General features: G+C 32.1%; 1 protein-coding gene across 1 annotated transcript in view; it reads left to right on the top strand.

Annotated features, from left to right (window-relative positions):
* The first annotated feature begins 672 nt into the window (after window positions 1-672).
* LOC118201364 (uncharacterized) overlaps window positions 673-18460 on the top strand; it is a 56256-nt gene continuing 38468 nt past the window's right edge. The window contains exon 1 of the mRNA XM_035373458.2: window positions 673-856. Coding sequence (XP_035229349.1) covers window positions 810-856 — 47 coding nt within the window. The 5' untranslated portion in view covers window positions 673-809. The remainder of the gene's footprint in view (window positions 857-18460) is intronic.

Raw genomic sequence — 18460 nt, 5'->3', positions numbered from 1 at the left:
TGACATGTATTCGAGAGGTCCCGGCGAAGTCATTCCTCATTTTTCAGGTCTCCAGCATCAAAAAACCCTAATGACTCTGCAACTTGATTCTTAGCAGGTAAAGAATTTTCTCACGGACGCCGATAATGTTTAAATACCAATAAATTAAACGTAATCTAATAATTTAAATATATTTCTTTACAGAAGTTTACGCACGGTAGTAAAAATAAGATACGTATATAGAACACATTAATTAATTTTAACTTACAAACATTTTCTTTGGAATACAACATCTGAAAACTAGTTGCCAAATTCTAAAAATTAAACATTACTATTTGTAGTGAAATAATAAATACAGAAAACGATTCTTTACAATATTAAAAAAGCATGTATAGACAATAAGGTGCAAAATTTCATTTTTGTTTAAAAAAAAATACTGAAGTATAGTTTATAGAACTACATGTTTAAGAATTTTCCAGTATACAAATAACTAAAATTCAGTTTTCATTTATTAGATTAAAATTTATTGCAAATTTTGCAACAAATATAGCACCAAAATTTTTTATATTGCGCTTTATTTCACGTTACAGTATGCACCATTAAATTAAACAGAACCATTTATTATAAAAAGTGTTTTCAGGTGTGGCATCATAATAATTTCTCGTTCACATTCACAATGCATGTATATATAATTCATAAAATTAATTACAAACTTTAATTTTAGAATAATAGAAATGTTTTTTTGATTATTGAAACTTTCAATTTTAGAATAATAGAAATGTTTTTCACTTGTACGAAAAAATTCTCCGGGAAAAACGAAACATCCTAAAATGTTGTATGAATCAGAAGTAAAAAAGCCACTGTATTTCATTCCAGGGTAAGTTCAGATTTCTGGTTTTGTTTAGTTAAAGTTTGCTTTGTGTACGAAAAGTGTTGAATTTTCTGTTAAAAATCTATTTCTCTTGTTGGCTGGATGCATTCGTCGGGAAAAGTCAATCCGCATCGGACATTCAGCCATATCTTCACCCAAAATGTTGTTTAGAATGTAGTACCAAAGAGTGTGACTGAATTACACATGTTAGAAAGGCAACGTTTGTTCCAATTTTGACAGAAAAACAACGGGGAACGGATCATCCACCTTTCCTTACCCATAAACCTCTTGACAGGACTTTCGCCTCCATACTGTTTAAGTGCCTCCATACTGTACAGACACTAATGACCATCAAAGTCTTCTTCGAGGTTCAAAGTCTGGCTCGATAAGGCAACCAACATCGCAAACCACTAAGCCGATAAATTGGCTGTTAAAAATTATAATTTTTCTTTAAGAGTTAAAATTTTTAAAAATAAAATGTTTGTTTATTTACTGTGCTAGGCCGAAAGTGAGACCGTGATGTTTCCTTAAAAGGTAACTTTAACTACTAAATAAAAATTATATTTTTTATATTTCTCACAATTACAGTATATGAGCGAATGATATTTAAAAATATATTAAGATAACCTATTATATATTTTTTAACTTTTACGTTAAAAGTAAAAACATTAACGGAGTTTTAAAATGCAGCAGTGGTGCTTAAAGTGCAGAAAATCTTGATACAAAACCTTGAACCAAACTTTGGAGTTCTTTATTAGATCTAGCAAAACAATCGTAAAATTGACAAGTCACACTGGAAGATAAGATTTTTCACGTAAGCAATCTTAAAACTCTTATAAAGCAAAATTTTCTTTCCATTTCTTGAATCAATAGTTCAAAAACGGTTCGTTCCAAAACATACGGTGACTAGATTTCGAAGTTCGAAATTTGGAAAAATGTACAATAAAAGTGGACCTATACATGTAATTTTTTTAATATTTTCTTTTATTGTGGTGGAGGTGGTATGTAGGTCAATAATTTTTGTTTTGTCTTTAATAGTGATATATATTATTTTTTTAATAAATAAAGAAATCAAAACGCAGTATTCATTTTTAAACAAAGTAATAAATTTGTAACCCTTCTAAATTATTTTGATCAGGTAGCCTTACATTTCTCTGAAGTATGAACATTTCCTAGCACATCTTTTTCCTTTTTGATCTTCTTATAAAAGTCCGTGCAGTTTTCATGGAAATTTTCTTTGGATTCACACTTCAAAGTGTTCACTTTGTCTTCTCACTATTCCAAAAGCTATTCATAATGTCGAACACTGGCTCAGTTAGGTGCAGCATTAGCGCCAGGAAGACTCTCGTAGGTTTAAAAGCATTTGAACAAGGAATCTGGTTCTTTTTAAAATATGCAGATATTTCCCTCCTCCTCTGAAATGGTCCTATCTTATTGTTTAACCATTCCAATACTTTTTCTTCCGCTAAGTTTTGTTTAAGCTTTAAGGCAAACATATATCTCCTTTTACGTCAGTTTCCAATAATTTACGATTTGGTATCATTTTATTAATTAACGAAAAGGCTCAGACGGGCTAATATTGACAATATGGTTTTAAGAGGTAAGCAGAGACTCAAAATTTTAAAATAAATGTCATGTACAGACTGTTGTGCGGATCCTCGGACCTTGAGAAACACATATATTGCTCTTGTTAGGCCTGTCCTGGAATATGGTGTTCAGGTTTATCAGGCCGCTTCTGTCAGCAACCTAGATAAACTAGAAAGGCTATAACTTTCGGCTGCCAGAACCATTACTGGTCTTCGCAATTGTTGCCCGAAGGACATTGACCTCTGTGAGGCCGATCTTCAAACCTCAGACTCCGAAATAAGTATCCCCTGTTGAACAAATGCTTATTAGACTCAGCAGTTATGCGGATCAGCATAGAACGTCTAGATATGTACACTGCTCAAAAAAAAAAAAAAAAATGGGGGGGACAGTCCTATATCTCCCGTTCTACTGCGCCGATTGACAAAATTCAAATTGCGTTCTTCATGTCTCGAAAGCGCGACTTAGGATATATATTAGATTTACATATAGCACTATTCTAACATAGGTATTTTGACACCAAATCGGACTTTTCTGAAATAACATACCAATTTTTTTACATATTTCGATTCTACAACTCAAATTACGCCTAAATATGAAATTTTGTAAAATTTGGAGCGAAATTTACGGAGAAATTCACAAATTTATGTTGGCTCTTTTTTTTTCAGTTTGCGCCAAGAATAGTTCACTTGGCGAACTTCTTAATATATGGCAACCTAGTTTCCTTTCCCGTGAGAGGGAAAAAAGTCACCATCGTTCCTTTTTCCCAAATAATATTCTTTATATTATATTTTTAATTATAACTGTTATTATTTTAAGTATTTTTTTCTTTTTCGAATTTCATTATAATTGTTTAAGTTGCATGGTTTTTTTTCGAATAACTGTTTTAAAAATTTCTATTTACCTATTCGAACTGCGTAAAAAAAGGTGCAGAGTTTATTTTTTTCAAATAGTTTTCTTTATATATATATTTTTGTTATAGTTATTATTTTAGGTATTTTTTAAATTTTTATACTTTTATTTTAATTGTTTGTGTTGCATTGTCTCTTCAGATAATTGTTTTAAAATTTTCTATTTATTCCTTCGAACTGAGAATTTGAAATATATTTATTAATATGATGACTTGCATACACTGCTTTAAACAGTTTTATCATTGTGCCCATTGCTTTACACAATTTTATCCTACATTTGGTTTCTTAAAATGTTATTCATATTTTAGTCAAATATTTTATTTTTGAAATCCCAAGAATCAAATAAGATTAAAAGGTTTTAAATTTAAAAAAAAAAAAAAATACAAATACTAAATTTTACGCAAAAATTTATTTTTTCTTCTCTTTTTCTTCAGGCATTCTACTTTATTCTTGCTCTTTTTCTTTAGTCATTCTGCAAGTATATTAAAAGGCATCCAACTTTTCGAAATATCTTGGTATTTCTGACAATAATTTTAAATAAAGTTATCGCCTTTCATTTCATAAAGGCCCACAAACGGCCGAGCTGTAAAGTCGCTGAACACTGGTAGTTCACTCCGGGGTTCGAATTCCAGTAAACGGGCTGGTTGCATGGGCGTTTTCGTGGATTTTCTCATGTGTACCGTGTATGCCAGCTGGTTTCCCTTAGAAAGTTCTTCACAAAGTATTTGGTCAGAGCCTTTATCAGTTTTTAGTCTTAGAGATGAAACGAAAGACTGATTTTCTCAAGAGATTTTGGTTTATTTAATTATGACAAAGCACAGTAGGGCTATCTGCCTGGAGGATGCCTTCGGGAAGGACTTTCTAAGGGAAACAGGCTCGCATACACGTTACACATGGGTAAAGCCAGGAAAACGCCCATGCAGCCAGCCCGTTCGCGGGATTCGAACCTCGGACCGAACTACCAGTCTTCAGCGACTTTACCGCTCGGCCGCTGTTTCATCAGGAGGAAGAAAAAAAAAAAAAAAAAATCTTTAGGTGACATCCACATACATCACTGGATAAACTCCTGAATCTTCAAATAATTCGAATGAGAAAATCATGGGATTCTCCATTTATGATACGATATGATGTTCTATAACGTAATTTAAATTTATACAACCATATAGTTTAAATCCAATCGCTCTTCACTTTAATCTGCAATGATATCGTTTTTGTCTTTTCTGTTAACACAAGCTCAATTGATGGTATTTGCTGGTGTACACGTCCAACTGTTTTCTCTTTGAACACCTAAATTCTTTGAAGTATCTTGAAAGTATATTCAAAAGCGTCCAACTTTTTGAAACATCTTGGTATGTCTGACAGCCAAATTTCCCTGCAAATTTTTGCTTACTTTTCTCCCTAATTTTCTTCTTTCCTTCTACAGTTATTTTCAGTGCTCACACAAGAAAATTAAGATTTTTCGATTGCTAGACTTCCATAAATTTTGCATTCTTGTCAATTTTTAAAAATATCAATTACATGAATTACGTCTCAGCTGAAGACAGCTTTTCATTTTCTAGTCATTTTAACTATAAATAAAGTTTAAAGCGTAAAGTTTATATATATATATTTTTAAAGCTGGGACTTGAACCAAATTGTCAAACTTTTAAAGTTTAATTTATGTGGTGGTTATAATTAAGTTCCAATTTGAAATGGTCATAAAAGGAAAACTACCGGACCAAATGTTATCAAACTTGGGAATCGTGTAAAGGAGGTTATGGGAATTTATTTTCCGCGGGAAAAAAAAGAGTTTAAAAACTCACCACCAGGGGGAAAATGGCGCTGTATACAATATTGTTAAATGAAATAAGACATGGAAACATCTGTTTAAAATGTGTTTAATAGTTTCCGAAACGTGTTACAAAGCATGTTCAATGTAGCGTCCAGCATTTTCCGAAAGCAACTTAAATCCTGTTACTGCATTCTCAACAGCAGCTCTTAGCATATCAGGAGGAATGTTACGGACATGTCGGTGTATCACATTTTTCATTTCTGCCAAATTGTTTAGATTATCACCATAAACAGTGCTTTTGAGATAACCCCATAGCCAAAAGTCACAGAGGTTCAGATCTGGTGGGAAGAGGGGAAGTGTCGGCCTATAAGACGTTCATTCGTGAAATGTTGCCTAAGTAACTGTGCGACACACGTGAGGTGGGACCTAGCCCTGCATAGAAATCGTAGTATCTAAAATGCCACGTTACTGCAGTTCATGTATCACGAAACATTTTAACATTGACTCTAAGTGAGCTGCAATCACAGTGGTCCAGCTGTCAACTCCTCTTCAGAGAAAAATGGTTCAGTTATAAAACTAGCTGTCATTCAACACTAAACGGTGTGGAATGACTGCTAAGCAATCGAATGCAGTAGGAGAATGCAATGGAACTAGATAGATAACATGACAGATTTCTTTGGCCCAAATCGATTAAAAGCGTTTTGAATCAGTATCTTCATGCTTTAGGGCCGAACTCAGGCTTCAAAAATTACAAATTAGCGATATGTAAGAAAACGATTTCCAGATTGTACACACTTGTGCGAGTGATTTGCGATCTCACATTTTCTAATCGCTAATTTGTTTTAGTTATTGGTTTTCACAGACGAATTTCTCACTTACACGATGGCGCACTCGACTTTTATCGAATGTAATGCCTTTAAATGGTAATTTGCTTACTTCAAAGTTTCTTAAGGGTATACAACATATTAAACCCGTGTAACAAATGGTTAAGTTAGATTCCGACCCATAGTTCGTTTAAAAATATTGCATACAGCGCCATTTCCCTCTTGGTGGTGAGGTTTCGAACTTCCTTCTTTTCCCGGAAAATAAATTCCTATGACCTCCTTTACACGATTACCAAGCTTGATAACATTTGATCCAGTAGTTTTTCTTTTATGACCGTTTCAATGTGGAACTTTAATTATAACCACTCTGTATATTATTAAATTTTAATTTGAAGCTATGCGTTATATGTATACCATGCGTAAATTTTTCGCTTTTATGGAAAAATAAAGAATCGAAACAAATATACTTAGGATAATGGACCAAAACTGAAAATATTTCCCCTCCCTCCGAAAATCACCTTGAAAACTTCGACCTTGAATTTATTGGGTTATCGAAATATTTAATTTGACTTATCTTCTAAGTCCTAGTTCCGACAACAATTCCGAATTACTTAAGCTGAAGTAAAAGATTTAGTATATATTCACTGTATGTTAATAAAGTAATCAGAGTGTAATAAAAATAGATTATAGAATTTACGCTGATGCAACTTTTTGTCTGACTGCACAACATGTAATGGAAGAGAAGGCTGGTAGAGATCTGTTTTTGACATGCTCTAAAAGTAGATGTCTCCTTTTGTCTCTTCAATGTCAAAAAACTTTCCTTTGAGAGGCAACTTTAGTTTTTGGGAAAGAAAAAAAATCACAAGAAGACAAATTTGAAGAACACGCAGGACGATTGAATACACATACTTATTTTCGGAACACAAGCGGTTCTTCGATTGGTTATTGAATAATGAAAACATGCATTGTCATGCAATACAAAACATTTGGAATACGTTTTCTGACTGAAAATGTAAGATTAAAAGTCATCTGCTTAATTCACAGCCATTTACAAGTCAACTGCTCGGGCAATTGCAGAAGCGTTTTGATCCTGAGCTTGTAAGACAAACCTAATATCACTGGATTTAAACACTTCTTTAATCTTCCGAGAACGTTCCTTCTTTAGCTCATATTCCAAGAATATTAAGTGAATACAATTATTGCAAAAGAAATTGAATATTCATTTGCAGGTATTTTACTAACGAGTTAAGAAAACTTAAATTCTGCTTTTTGTGCCTAAGAATACAACAATATTTTAAATATTTACAAATAAAATATTAAATTGGAGATTTAATTGGAGTCTTACCAGTTGCCTAGCATTTGAAGATTCTTAAATACTAATTGTTTGTTTCGAAGTCTAACCCAGGCTTGCATGGTTGGTTTTCATTGTTTTCTAGGTTCTCTTTACAAAGGTTCTCTATGAAAGCATCTTAATCAAATAGCTCCCATGTTCTTTCTATGTTCAAATAACCAACTAACCTAGTTTAAGCGCGATTTCCAAGTGAAGTTACTAGCAAAATCCGAATACTCATTAAAAATCATGTAGCTTGACAATCGAAAGTAACATGAAAGATACGGCGCCAATAATTGAATTGCTGTTACGGTACGCTGTTTCTAAACTTAGATGGTCATTCCTTAATTAAATAGCCCATCAGCGGCCTAGCGGTAAAAACGCTGAACACTGGTAGTTCGGTCTGAGGTTCGAATCCCGCTAACGAACTGGCTGCATGGGCGTTTTCGTGGTTTTCCCCATATGTAACGTGCATACGAGCCAGTTTACCTTAGAAAGTCCTCCACGAAGGAATCCTTCCCTTTAGGCAGATAACCCTCGAGTGCTTTGCCATAATTAAATAATCCAATCCAATCCAATCCTTAATTAAATCTAATTGATTTGTAACTCCTACTAGAGCTGACGGTAAGAATTGAAGTGTAAATAAATAATATCGTGTGCAATCTTGATTAATATAAAATTTAAAATATTTGCATAGAAAAATATTTTCTTTCAGACAGAAAGTTTTTCGAAATATTTGCAATTACTTTATAAGAAGGATTTATTAATAACCGTAATAATTACTTATTATATTACTGATGATTAGGATTCAGTTCTTGACAATTACATTCTAAATTAGAATTTTAAGGATATAATGAAAATCCGCTACGCACAAAATTACATTTTAGGATAAAAAATTAGTTGATTTTTTATGTTTTAAAACTTCTTAAATTCATTTAATAAACATCGTATCCTCGTTGTTAATTGAATCCAGAATGTTGGGTGTCGTTTATATTATTTTTCTTACTTGTCCACAGAACCTGCTGACTTATCCAGCCATTAAGTAGCTGCAGATCATTTCTACATAATCATTGAACTTCCATTAATTCAGTCTCTAGAGGGTTGTATGTTTATATCATAATTTGACTTTTATAAAAATAATTATTCTAAATCTTATGTTTCCATAAAAATACACTGTGCTTTAAAAATATGGATGATAGTATCAGCCGCTCTTTCAGCCACTTCATAAGCAATAGTTTGTTTAGGAATAATTTATGCAGTTAATGTCATAAAATATTTTCATAAATTTTAAATAAACATCAAACGAAAATTCTCAGTTTTAGACAATTCGATTTAAACAAAGTAAAGTAGCAGACGATAAAACGCAGAAGGTAAAAATTTACTCTTATTTAAAAAAAAAAAAAAAAAAAAGGAAGAAAGAGAGAAATTAAAAAAAAAAAAAGTTAAAAATCTGAATAATAGCATCTGTAATTAAAAAAAAAATAACTTTAACATATAGTATTATTAAATATTTATTACGCATCATTGAGGGGAAATATTTTATATAATTAATTCTCCGTAAAATTTTACTTGAAATTTAAGGTTCTGTGACAATTCACTGTAACAAAAATCCATAAACCACATTTGGCATTATTATCGCTCAAAAAAAAAAAAAAAAAAAAAAAAAAAAAAAAAAAAAAAAAGCCAAATTTCAAAACGCAAAAATATGTAAATTCCTGTATATCTTAGAAAATTTTGAATAAAAAAGTCTAATTTTTTGCAGATATGCTTAAAAATACACCTACTTTAAGATGATGGTAAAAAGTTTATAGGTTATAATTCAAAATTGTTTTCGAAAAATTTATAAAAATTATTTAAAAATAGAAATTTAAAAAATAAAACACAAAAAATGGGTAAATTTTATTTGGAATGAACCTAAATTTCGAAATGTGAAAGGAAAAATAATAAAAGTTTAATAAAAAAAGAGATAATAAATATTTACCAAATTCAATTAACATTGAGGAGCTAAAATTTTGAGAGCTAATATTTTAAAAACTACTCGTACGATTTTTACAAAACTTGGTATTCTGGCATAATTTGAGTCGTAGGATCGAAATTTGGAAAAATATTGACATGTTATTTCAGAAAAAGTCCGATTTTGTGTCAAAATACCTATATTAGAATAGTGCTATATATAAATCTAATATATATCCTAAGTCGCGCTTTCGAGACATAAAAAACGCAGTTTGAATTTTGTCAATCGGCCCCGTAGAACGGGAGATAAAGCTCTGTCCCATTTTTTTTTTTTTTTAGCAGTGTACGAACTGGAACAATAATCGTCGTCTTAAGAGAGAAAGCCCGCTCATCCACGATGAAAGTGAGGGATGGCTGCAAAGTGATGTTGAATATGTCTCTCTGGCTTGGTGTTCGGAGTATGCTGTGACATTTAGTGATAGAGTTTATAATGTTCCCAACTACTTCATCTATGATGAAAGTTGAGGAATCTAGTGAACAGTTTAGCAACTTATCGAAATCAAGTATTTAACAGCAAAGCCCAGAGAAGAGTTAAAATAACCCTTTTATTCACTCAAAGTAATATTAACAGTCAGCCTTTTCTCGGGAGTATATCAAAGCCTCCACTCGGGCTACAAATCAAGATAAGAAAATAAGAAACTAATTTAATACTAAAACTAAACTGTCTAAGTCGAAATTAGACACAAGTTCATAACGTAATTGGGCCTTAATTAAATTAGCCGGCGATTATCAACAAACACGTACAATAAGGCCGAGTGTAGTAAGTTTAATAACGAAGAAGCCTCATGGCAAACACGTGCCACTAAGGACTCCTAAGATCTCCTACTGAAGAAAACAGAACCTTTCTTAAATACTTCTTCTTCATTATTTAATTTCTTTAAATATAATAGAGGGTGATAATATTTGGTGGCAACAATTTGAAAGGTGATTCAACGCATTTAACTTTTCAATGCAAAATGCCTTAACGAAATGAATAGCCATCTGAGCAAAATTGCCTTTTTGGGCTAAAAAAAGATCATGCTTCTTAGATTGGGTTTGATTGATTTAAAATATATTTATAGGTGTAAATTGATTAAACGTATATTTTAAATAAAACTTAAATATTATTTTAATTTTTAAAATTAACGTTTTTTTTTCTAAGTTTACGCCGATCTATGGCTGATTTTTTGCTTAATTTTATAAAGCATAAAATGTTGAGAGCCACTGCTTCGAGATATAACAGATTAGCTCTATACCGAGTTTGTACACTTTGCACACACACACACACACAAAAAGGGACAGTTCTATATCTCCCGTTCTGCTGGACCGATTGTCGAAGTTTAACTTCGTTTTCCATGTCTCGAAAGAGCGACTTAGGATATATATTAGATTTATATATAGCATGATATTTTGATACAAACTGGGACTTTTCCTGAAATAACATACCAATTTTGTTCCATATTTCGATTCTACGACTTAAATTATGGCAAAGTTTTGTAAAATCGCACAAGTACTTTTTAAAAAATTAGCTCCCAAAATTTTACCTCCTCCATGTGAATTGACTTTGGTATATATTTATTAATACCTCTTTTTTTTATTAAGCTTATTTGATTCTTCCTTTCAAAATTCGAAATTTAGGTTCATTCTAAATAAAATTCGCCCATTTTTTATGATTTAGTTTTTAAATTTGTATTTGTAAATAATTTTAAAAAATTTTTCGTAAAAAAATTTTAATAATAATCTATAAAATTTTTACCATCATCCTAAAGTAGATGTATTCGTAAACATACCTGAAAAAAATTACAGTTTTTTTATTCAAAATTTCCGAAGATATATGTGAATTTATATATTAGCACTTTTGAAATTTAGCGTATTTGTTGAAAGCGATAAAACATCAAATGTGGTTTAGACACTTTGCTAAAATTATTTGAAAGTAGGAACGATGTGAATTTTTTTCCTCTCATGCACAATGTAAAAAGGGAAAGGAAAATAAGTTGCCATAAATTAAGAATTTTGCCAAGTGAATTATTTATGGTGTAAACTGAAAAAAAAAAAAAAAATGTGGCAAGCTAAATTTTTTAATTTCTTCATAAATTTCTCACCAAAACGAAGATTGAGGTAAACTTAAATATAAAGAGTAAAATGATAACATTCATATAAAGAATATCGTGATTTGAGGAGGAGGATGAATTGCCAGCAACTTATATCGCATTATTACAGTGTGTGAGACTTCATACTGGAGAATTAATAGTTTCAATGGATGCTTGCAGAGGTATTGTCGCATAGGCAGACGTGAAATGATTAGTTTTATCTACTGTTGTGATAATGCTCATACAAATCGCTTTTATTTGCTGATGATATATATATGCAATTGTCTGTTGAATTTAAGCTTATTATCAAAGCTGAAACCTAAGAACTCAGTTGAAAATCTTTGTGTTATAATGGTGCTTTCCATAAATAATAATAATAATAATAATAATAATAATAAAATTCTGAATGTTACAAAGCAAACTGAAAAATAAATGTGTACCTATTACTTGCATTTAATATTTGAACTGCTTATCTCTCACTTAAATGAAATATTTTTTTGAGCTGAAGGAAAATATTGAATTGTCCGGAGAGAATGCAAACAATTCGAGAATAATTTAAGTACTCAGCAATTAACAGCTCTGAAAGTTAATAGGTGAAATAAGATTGAACTTTTTATATAAATTTCAGTGTATATCTTTGCAGCTTTCAGAGAAAAAACTATAATTTGGCTTCTCACAGAAACTATGTGAATATGTTGGTTTATAATCCATATGGTAAAGAAATTAAATTTATTAAGTATATTTTAAACTTTGATACTAATCATTTCCTTGAAGACCTGAAAAACGAAACTTTTATTAAGAGCCACAAACGCAGTAAATGTTTTACTATAGACAAATTTGTTACTGAATCTTTTCAAATTTATGTACTAAGTAGTGGTGGTAATGCGACAACCTTTCCTGTTCCACTACATTCCTCCCCAAAAAGCAGATGATTTATTAATTTTGCAAAAGGATGCGATACTTTATTGTTGGTAATTTTAACAATTATGAGAGTCAACTACGGGAAACTTAAGAATGGGAAAAGGATGCATTTTGCTGACATCATGATTCGTCTAGAAGATCTTAGTTTAATTCTGAACATATCCATTAAATTACGTATTTAACATAACTGTTCTGAGTTTTCAAAATTTTACGAATGTCTCATCTAATTTTCTCTTTCTTCTAGTGGATATTTGGTTAACAAACTTTTTACAAATGAATTCTTTATATACCTTCTTTTAACGCAGTATCTATATGTATTAATAATATTATCTATTTGTATCTTAGGGCAATAAAAAAGGGTAAACATCTATTTGTATCTTAGGGCTATAAAAAAGAGTAAACATCTATTTTTATCTTAGGGCAATAAAAAAGGGGAAACAAACTTCTGTATTTGTCAACAAATAATGATATTAGGATTGGGACTCAAACACTTTTGCGAGCGCGTAACCTCTAACAACTTTTTTTCAAAGGGAAGGGGGAAGGCGGCTACACAATCTAATGGTCGTTCTCGGATCAGCTTTTGAAGTTCTTTCTCTGCAAATAAAGCTTGCTTTTAATTATCCTATGAAGTGTCTTGTTAAGAGTGACCTTTTTTTCAAATGATGGCACTTCCATCTGAACTGAGAAATTCCCCCTCCCCTCTTTTTTATTTTAAAATTTTTTGAACGATTTTGTCATGATAGTATTAGCATTTTCATCTAAAGTAATATTTTCAGTGCAATATTCTTCTCAATTTTGTACCTAAAATTGTATAGTGGGTTGAGCAATTAACAGTCTCCTTCATTTAAGAGTTGCTTGATTTCGAGAGCTTTTGGGAGGAGACAAATAAATAATGAGTTGGTCGTTATTAACTGTTTTGAATTCTTATAGTATACTTATTTATTACAGCCTAATTTTGACTGTACTAGGCTTTCAATTACTTAAGCTTTTAAAGGAATATAACCATTTAAAGCTTGAGAGTTTTCATATCCTCGAAATGTCTAAGTTTATTGTGTTGTTGACATTAATCTTAATAATGATGTCAAATGAACCGGAAGACCAAAAACCAGTGCGCTTAGAAATTAGGTAAACATTAGAGCTGGATGATCAGCTTTCGAACTGATTAAAAAATCCGATTCACTTTAATAAAAGAATTTACTCCGATTCCAGAAAGCGGAATTATAGCTCTTTTACAGTTCACGGACAACTCTTGCTGGAAGCAAGTCAGGAAGAGAGACCTCCAGCCTGATTCTCGAAAAGAGAGCGGAGGTCTTCGTGGAAGTTTGCCAGGAGAATTCGAGTCTCATTTCGGAGGAAAAAAATGTTTGTCCTCCCATTTTAAAAGCAAGATTAATACTTATATTTTCCCAACTTTTTGAAAACTTTTTATTCTAGAATTTCTTTGTTAGTTCTGTCTAGAGAGGAGATTTAGGGAATGTCAGAACTACAGTTGAAATCGACAATTCAAGTCAGTTCTGGGAGTTAGAGTTCGATTGAGTCAATTTTTCGATTCCGCCGGCTCGTTCAATTCTTTTCTTTCTTCTCTCCAACCTCTCTAACCGGTCCTAGTCTCACTGCTCGTTCGATTGTTTCTGCTCTTCACTAACCGCTCTTAGCCCCCCCCCCATCGTTCGAGATATTTTTCATGAAGGTTATTGTTAGTCAGGTTATTGTTAGTCAGGTTTCATGAAGGTTATTGAATCATAAAAAAGAGCCGACTTATTTCAGTGAGCAAATGGTTTTGATCCATTCTTCCCAAAAGAACAGTTTTACCCACTCTAGTAAACCTCATATGAAAACTTCAACTGAGTATAGGTAATTTTCTCTGAAGTTAAGAGAATTTACATAATCTGCCTGACAAAAAAGAAACCGGAAACTGATGCAGCAACATCCCCTAAGAAGAGGGAAAAACAGAACTATAACAACGTAAAATAAAAGTCACAATACGGTTCAGTGGGACTCCATTTATTTCGCTGTTATTCCAAAATATGAGAAAATTACACATTACTTTCTCGGTGTTGTTGTTGCTTTTTCTCCGATTTCTGACAAAGTCCAAGTTTGACTCTAAGAAATTCGAGCATAAGGAGGGGATTGGTATACATATCTTTCCTAGAGAGGCCCAAGTAGCTTAATTTGTGCTCGGTAAACGCCTGATGTTCTTGGCACTTGGTGCATATGGCAAAGATTTCCATGCCCTTCTTGAAACAAAGGCTCATGATATGACCCCTGGTAATACGTAAGAGCGCAGTTCGGGAACACCTGCGCAGTAATACGTAAGAGCGCAGTTCGGGTTAGAATCCAACCAGGCTTGCTGCCCAGATACCGGAGATGGGTTGGGGGTACCAACCACTCCACCATGATTTGTTATGTTTTCAGAGAACATAATTCCAGGTAGGTAAGGACGGAACAGGAGGGAGCTAAAAGGCCCTCCTTTGCTAGTTTGTCTGCCATTTCGTGGCCGTAAAGATCCATATGGGATGGGATCCACTGAAAATAGATATCATGATGCTGGGGAATCAGGTCTAGTTTTTGTAGGATAGAAATACTAGTCTTATCGCCCACGTAAATCCAATTAGTAAGATGTTAGAGGGAGCTTCAGCTATCAGAAAAAATCCATACATCTTCAAAATTATTCTCCATTAGTATAGCCATAGCCTCGAATCCTAAATTGATTGCTATCTGTTCTCGTCTGAAAACTGAACAGTGATCTGGATTAAGTGTCATTTTTCATAGGTCTCAATATAGATCTCGCTACCTGCATGGTCAGCAATTTTGCTGTCATCTGTGAAGATCTTGGTAGCATTTTTGGGGATATTGTCTATTATCTCCAAGGCCAACTGTTTAAGGTGGTCAGTTATATAATCTTTCTTATTTATAGGAGTGAAAACGTTACAGAGAAACAAAACCCTGAAGAGTCTCTCCGATGGGTTTAAATAACATTATAGTGAATGAGGCTCAACATTGCAAAATAGTAAGCTCTTGGAATCAACTAAAGGCCAAAAGGGGTGTTTTTCTTTAGTCTTTGTCCGTTTTTACATTTATTTAGGTAGGCTGAAGTTTTATTGTATTGGCCATAACTAGAGAGTTTGTTAAAAAATGAATTTTATGAAATTACACTGGCTTAAAATCGTTATATATTTTTCTCTTTTAAGACAACTGGCGGCAGAGGCTAGTTTTTAAAGAACTAACATAGCGAATATAAAAATATGTATGAGAACCTTTAATAGTCTATCGGGAATTCCAAAAATATGCTGATTTTAAATATTTTGTAATTTTGCTGTTGAATTGAATTTTATACGGCGTAAGCGAAGAACATGATACGTAATAAATAAATTTAATATATGAATGTTAATAATAAAAAGGTAAAAATAATTTTTGTTAGCCATCTTAACTAAAAAAACTGAATATTGGCATGTTAAACAAAGTAAAGACTGAAAAAGCATAAAAAATGTATGCCAACTACATCGGGAATCCTAAACACGTGCTATTTTGCTGCTTTTAAAAATTTTGTCCTTTTGTTGTTAAACTGTATGGGGCCTAAATGCGAAGAAAATGATGCTTAATAATGAAGCTAAAAAGACAAGAAAAAAAGGGGGTTAGTAGAGGTGTGAGCAAGAGTAGAGTAGAAACTGCGAGCTCAGTTAGAGCGTAAAATACTTCAAGAACCCTTCGGGCGACCGGTAAGATCTGAATCATTTCAGATGTTTTCTTTATTAGTCCTTCAGGGATTTTGTCCCTGAAGGACTATTGTTTTCGTTTTGCGATTTTGCGTTGAATCACTATAAATGTCCGTTTCACTTTTCAAACTGTTGCCACCAAATGTTTGAGTCTGGCGTTATATTTGAAGAAATTAAATAATGAAAAATCTGCATAAATGTATGTCTATTTCTCGTATTGTGATAAAGCAGCGGTCCATAGAGCCATCGAATTTTGAATGACGTAATATGGGCATGTGGAAGACCAAATTTGAAATTTGGAATTTGTTTTATTATGGATTTTTAATTTTGTAAAACTTTAACGAATTTTTGATTAACAAACTCAAGGATTTCAAAGCAAACAATGGCAACACTCTACGGAAAAAAAGAAAAAAAAAAAAAAAAAAAAACTTTTTAGCTCCGCGCGGAGCTGTGTATCGGAAATTCTAAAGATATGCTCATTTTAAAATTATTTTGCGACATTGCTATTGAACTGAATTTTATGGTTTAAGTGCAAAGAACTTGGTATTTAATAAATAAGTTAACACTCAAAACGTTAAAAAAACGCTCCTTTGGACGTAATTAAAAATCAGAAACCTTTCAGATTTTTAATTTTTTTTTTTACTTCTTTTTTGTTTCTTTGCATTTATTTATTTATTTTCTGTACTGAAGCTGAACCCTAGACATTTGCTTATTGTTTAATCTGACGCTCACTATATTAAAGTCTGATGATTTACTGGTGGCATTTATTCTCTGTATATTTGTGCTCGCGCCTTTTGACGGGAATGAGTTTCATATCCGTACATTTCTTTAACAATGATGAAGTTTCCACTGCAGTTACTTTTCTCCCGAATATGGATCTTATGTGACTAACAAGACTTCTTTCCGAAAGTTGTAGCCAATTTTTAACGGCATCCGCTTTCATTAACCACATAATGTCACATAAAGTTTTCACTGTCAAAGCATTTTCACAGTTCTTCCGCTTTCTAACACAAAATTAGGCAGTGATGAATGGGTGCTGGAAAAGACAAAGATAAGCAACTTTGGAGCAAACATAAAATACTGAAGCGAAGCACAACAACGGCAATTTTTTGCGGCCAAAAAATCTCTACTAATTTAAAGAGAAACTACCGTAACGAATGCAGATTGCATCGAAAACATTCTTTAAGCTTCGCATTCACAAGCACTATCGTACTTTTATCCTTAATAATATTTCATATGTGTAACTAATTTTGGTAAAATGAGCAGTGCTTGTTCTAAATATGATGATACATCTTCTTCCGTTGATAGGAGTCCTAGAAATCTTTCTTTTATGTCACCGTTTAGTGAAACCTAATTTCTAAAATATCTAATGTGTACACCACATGACTTCCTTGTACGGAATATTAAATTATACGCATTTTCTCTTGCATTTCATTTAAACTTATTGGATTGAATTAAATCTACTTCGCCGGCAGCGCATAAACCACAAAAGAATAAATGCATTCTTTAAAATTCACCCTAGTATTTGTTTACCATAGCGACACTCTGGCGCTATATTCACTTAACAGTATTAATAATTATATAACAGTTAACTTATATAATAATTATATAACGGAAACTAAGTTAACTGTTATATAATCCAATAATTATATAACAGTTAACTTATATATTTCGTTCATATTTTACTCATAATGCACAAAATTTATATCATTTAAAGAATAGAATTATCTAATCGTTGCCACATGTTCTATTCAAATACTATAATAAAGCTAGAACGATGTATAAAAGAAATTAAACAAACAAAACAAAAAAGAAACAGTTTTTCACAGACGATTGAGTATTTCTCATTTAATTAATTCAGTTCTCACTTCGCGAGAAGGCAAAAATACATAAAAACTCAAAATATCTATATTAAAAATTACGAAGTAAATCTTAAACACTTATTTCCTCGAAAAAATTCCAGAAAGGATTAAGCATGATTTAATTGGCAATAATAAATGAATGCGTTATCTTTTTTGTTGCGAAGCTAAGTTTCTCTAGATTGGCAACAAATCCACTAGTCTCCTGTTTCAAATGTAAACATCAATGGCCGACATAAAAAAAAGGCTTAGCGGCACTCAGACAACTTTAAAATTGTTGATAATTCTAAAAATATTGCACACAGATTTACTAACGGCATAAAAACCTTAACCGGAAGATAAAATCAACATAATGCAATCATTTTTAAAGCAAAAAAATGTACAATTTACAAACATATAAGAGTAAAGAAACTGAGATCCCTTAGCCGGGTAACAGAGTGGATATATATATAAATATATTTATATACGTTTGGTGTGGCCGATTGCAACCAAAATACGAGGTGCACATCTACATGTTATAGCAGTCCTATATACAAAATTTGAACGGTCTGAGGCTACTCGTTTTTGAGTTATGCGAGATACGTACGTACGTAAGCAAGTACGTACATACGT

Source organism: Stegodyphus dumicola, chromosome 9 (assembly GCF_044657685.1).
Source record: "Stegodyphus dumicola isolate Sdum_Otavi_A_Nest chromosome 9, ASM4465768v1".
In the NCBI taxonomy this organism is placed as follows: domain Eukaryota; kingdom Metazoa; phylum Arthropoda; class Arachnida; order Araneae; family Eresidae; genus Stegodyphus; species Stegodyphus dumicola.
Note: the sequence above shows the minus strand (reverse complement) of the source record. Positions and strands in the feature narration are given on the sequence as shown.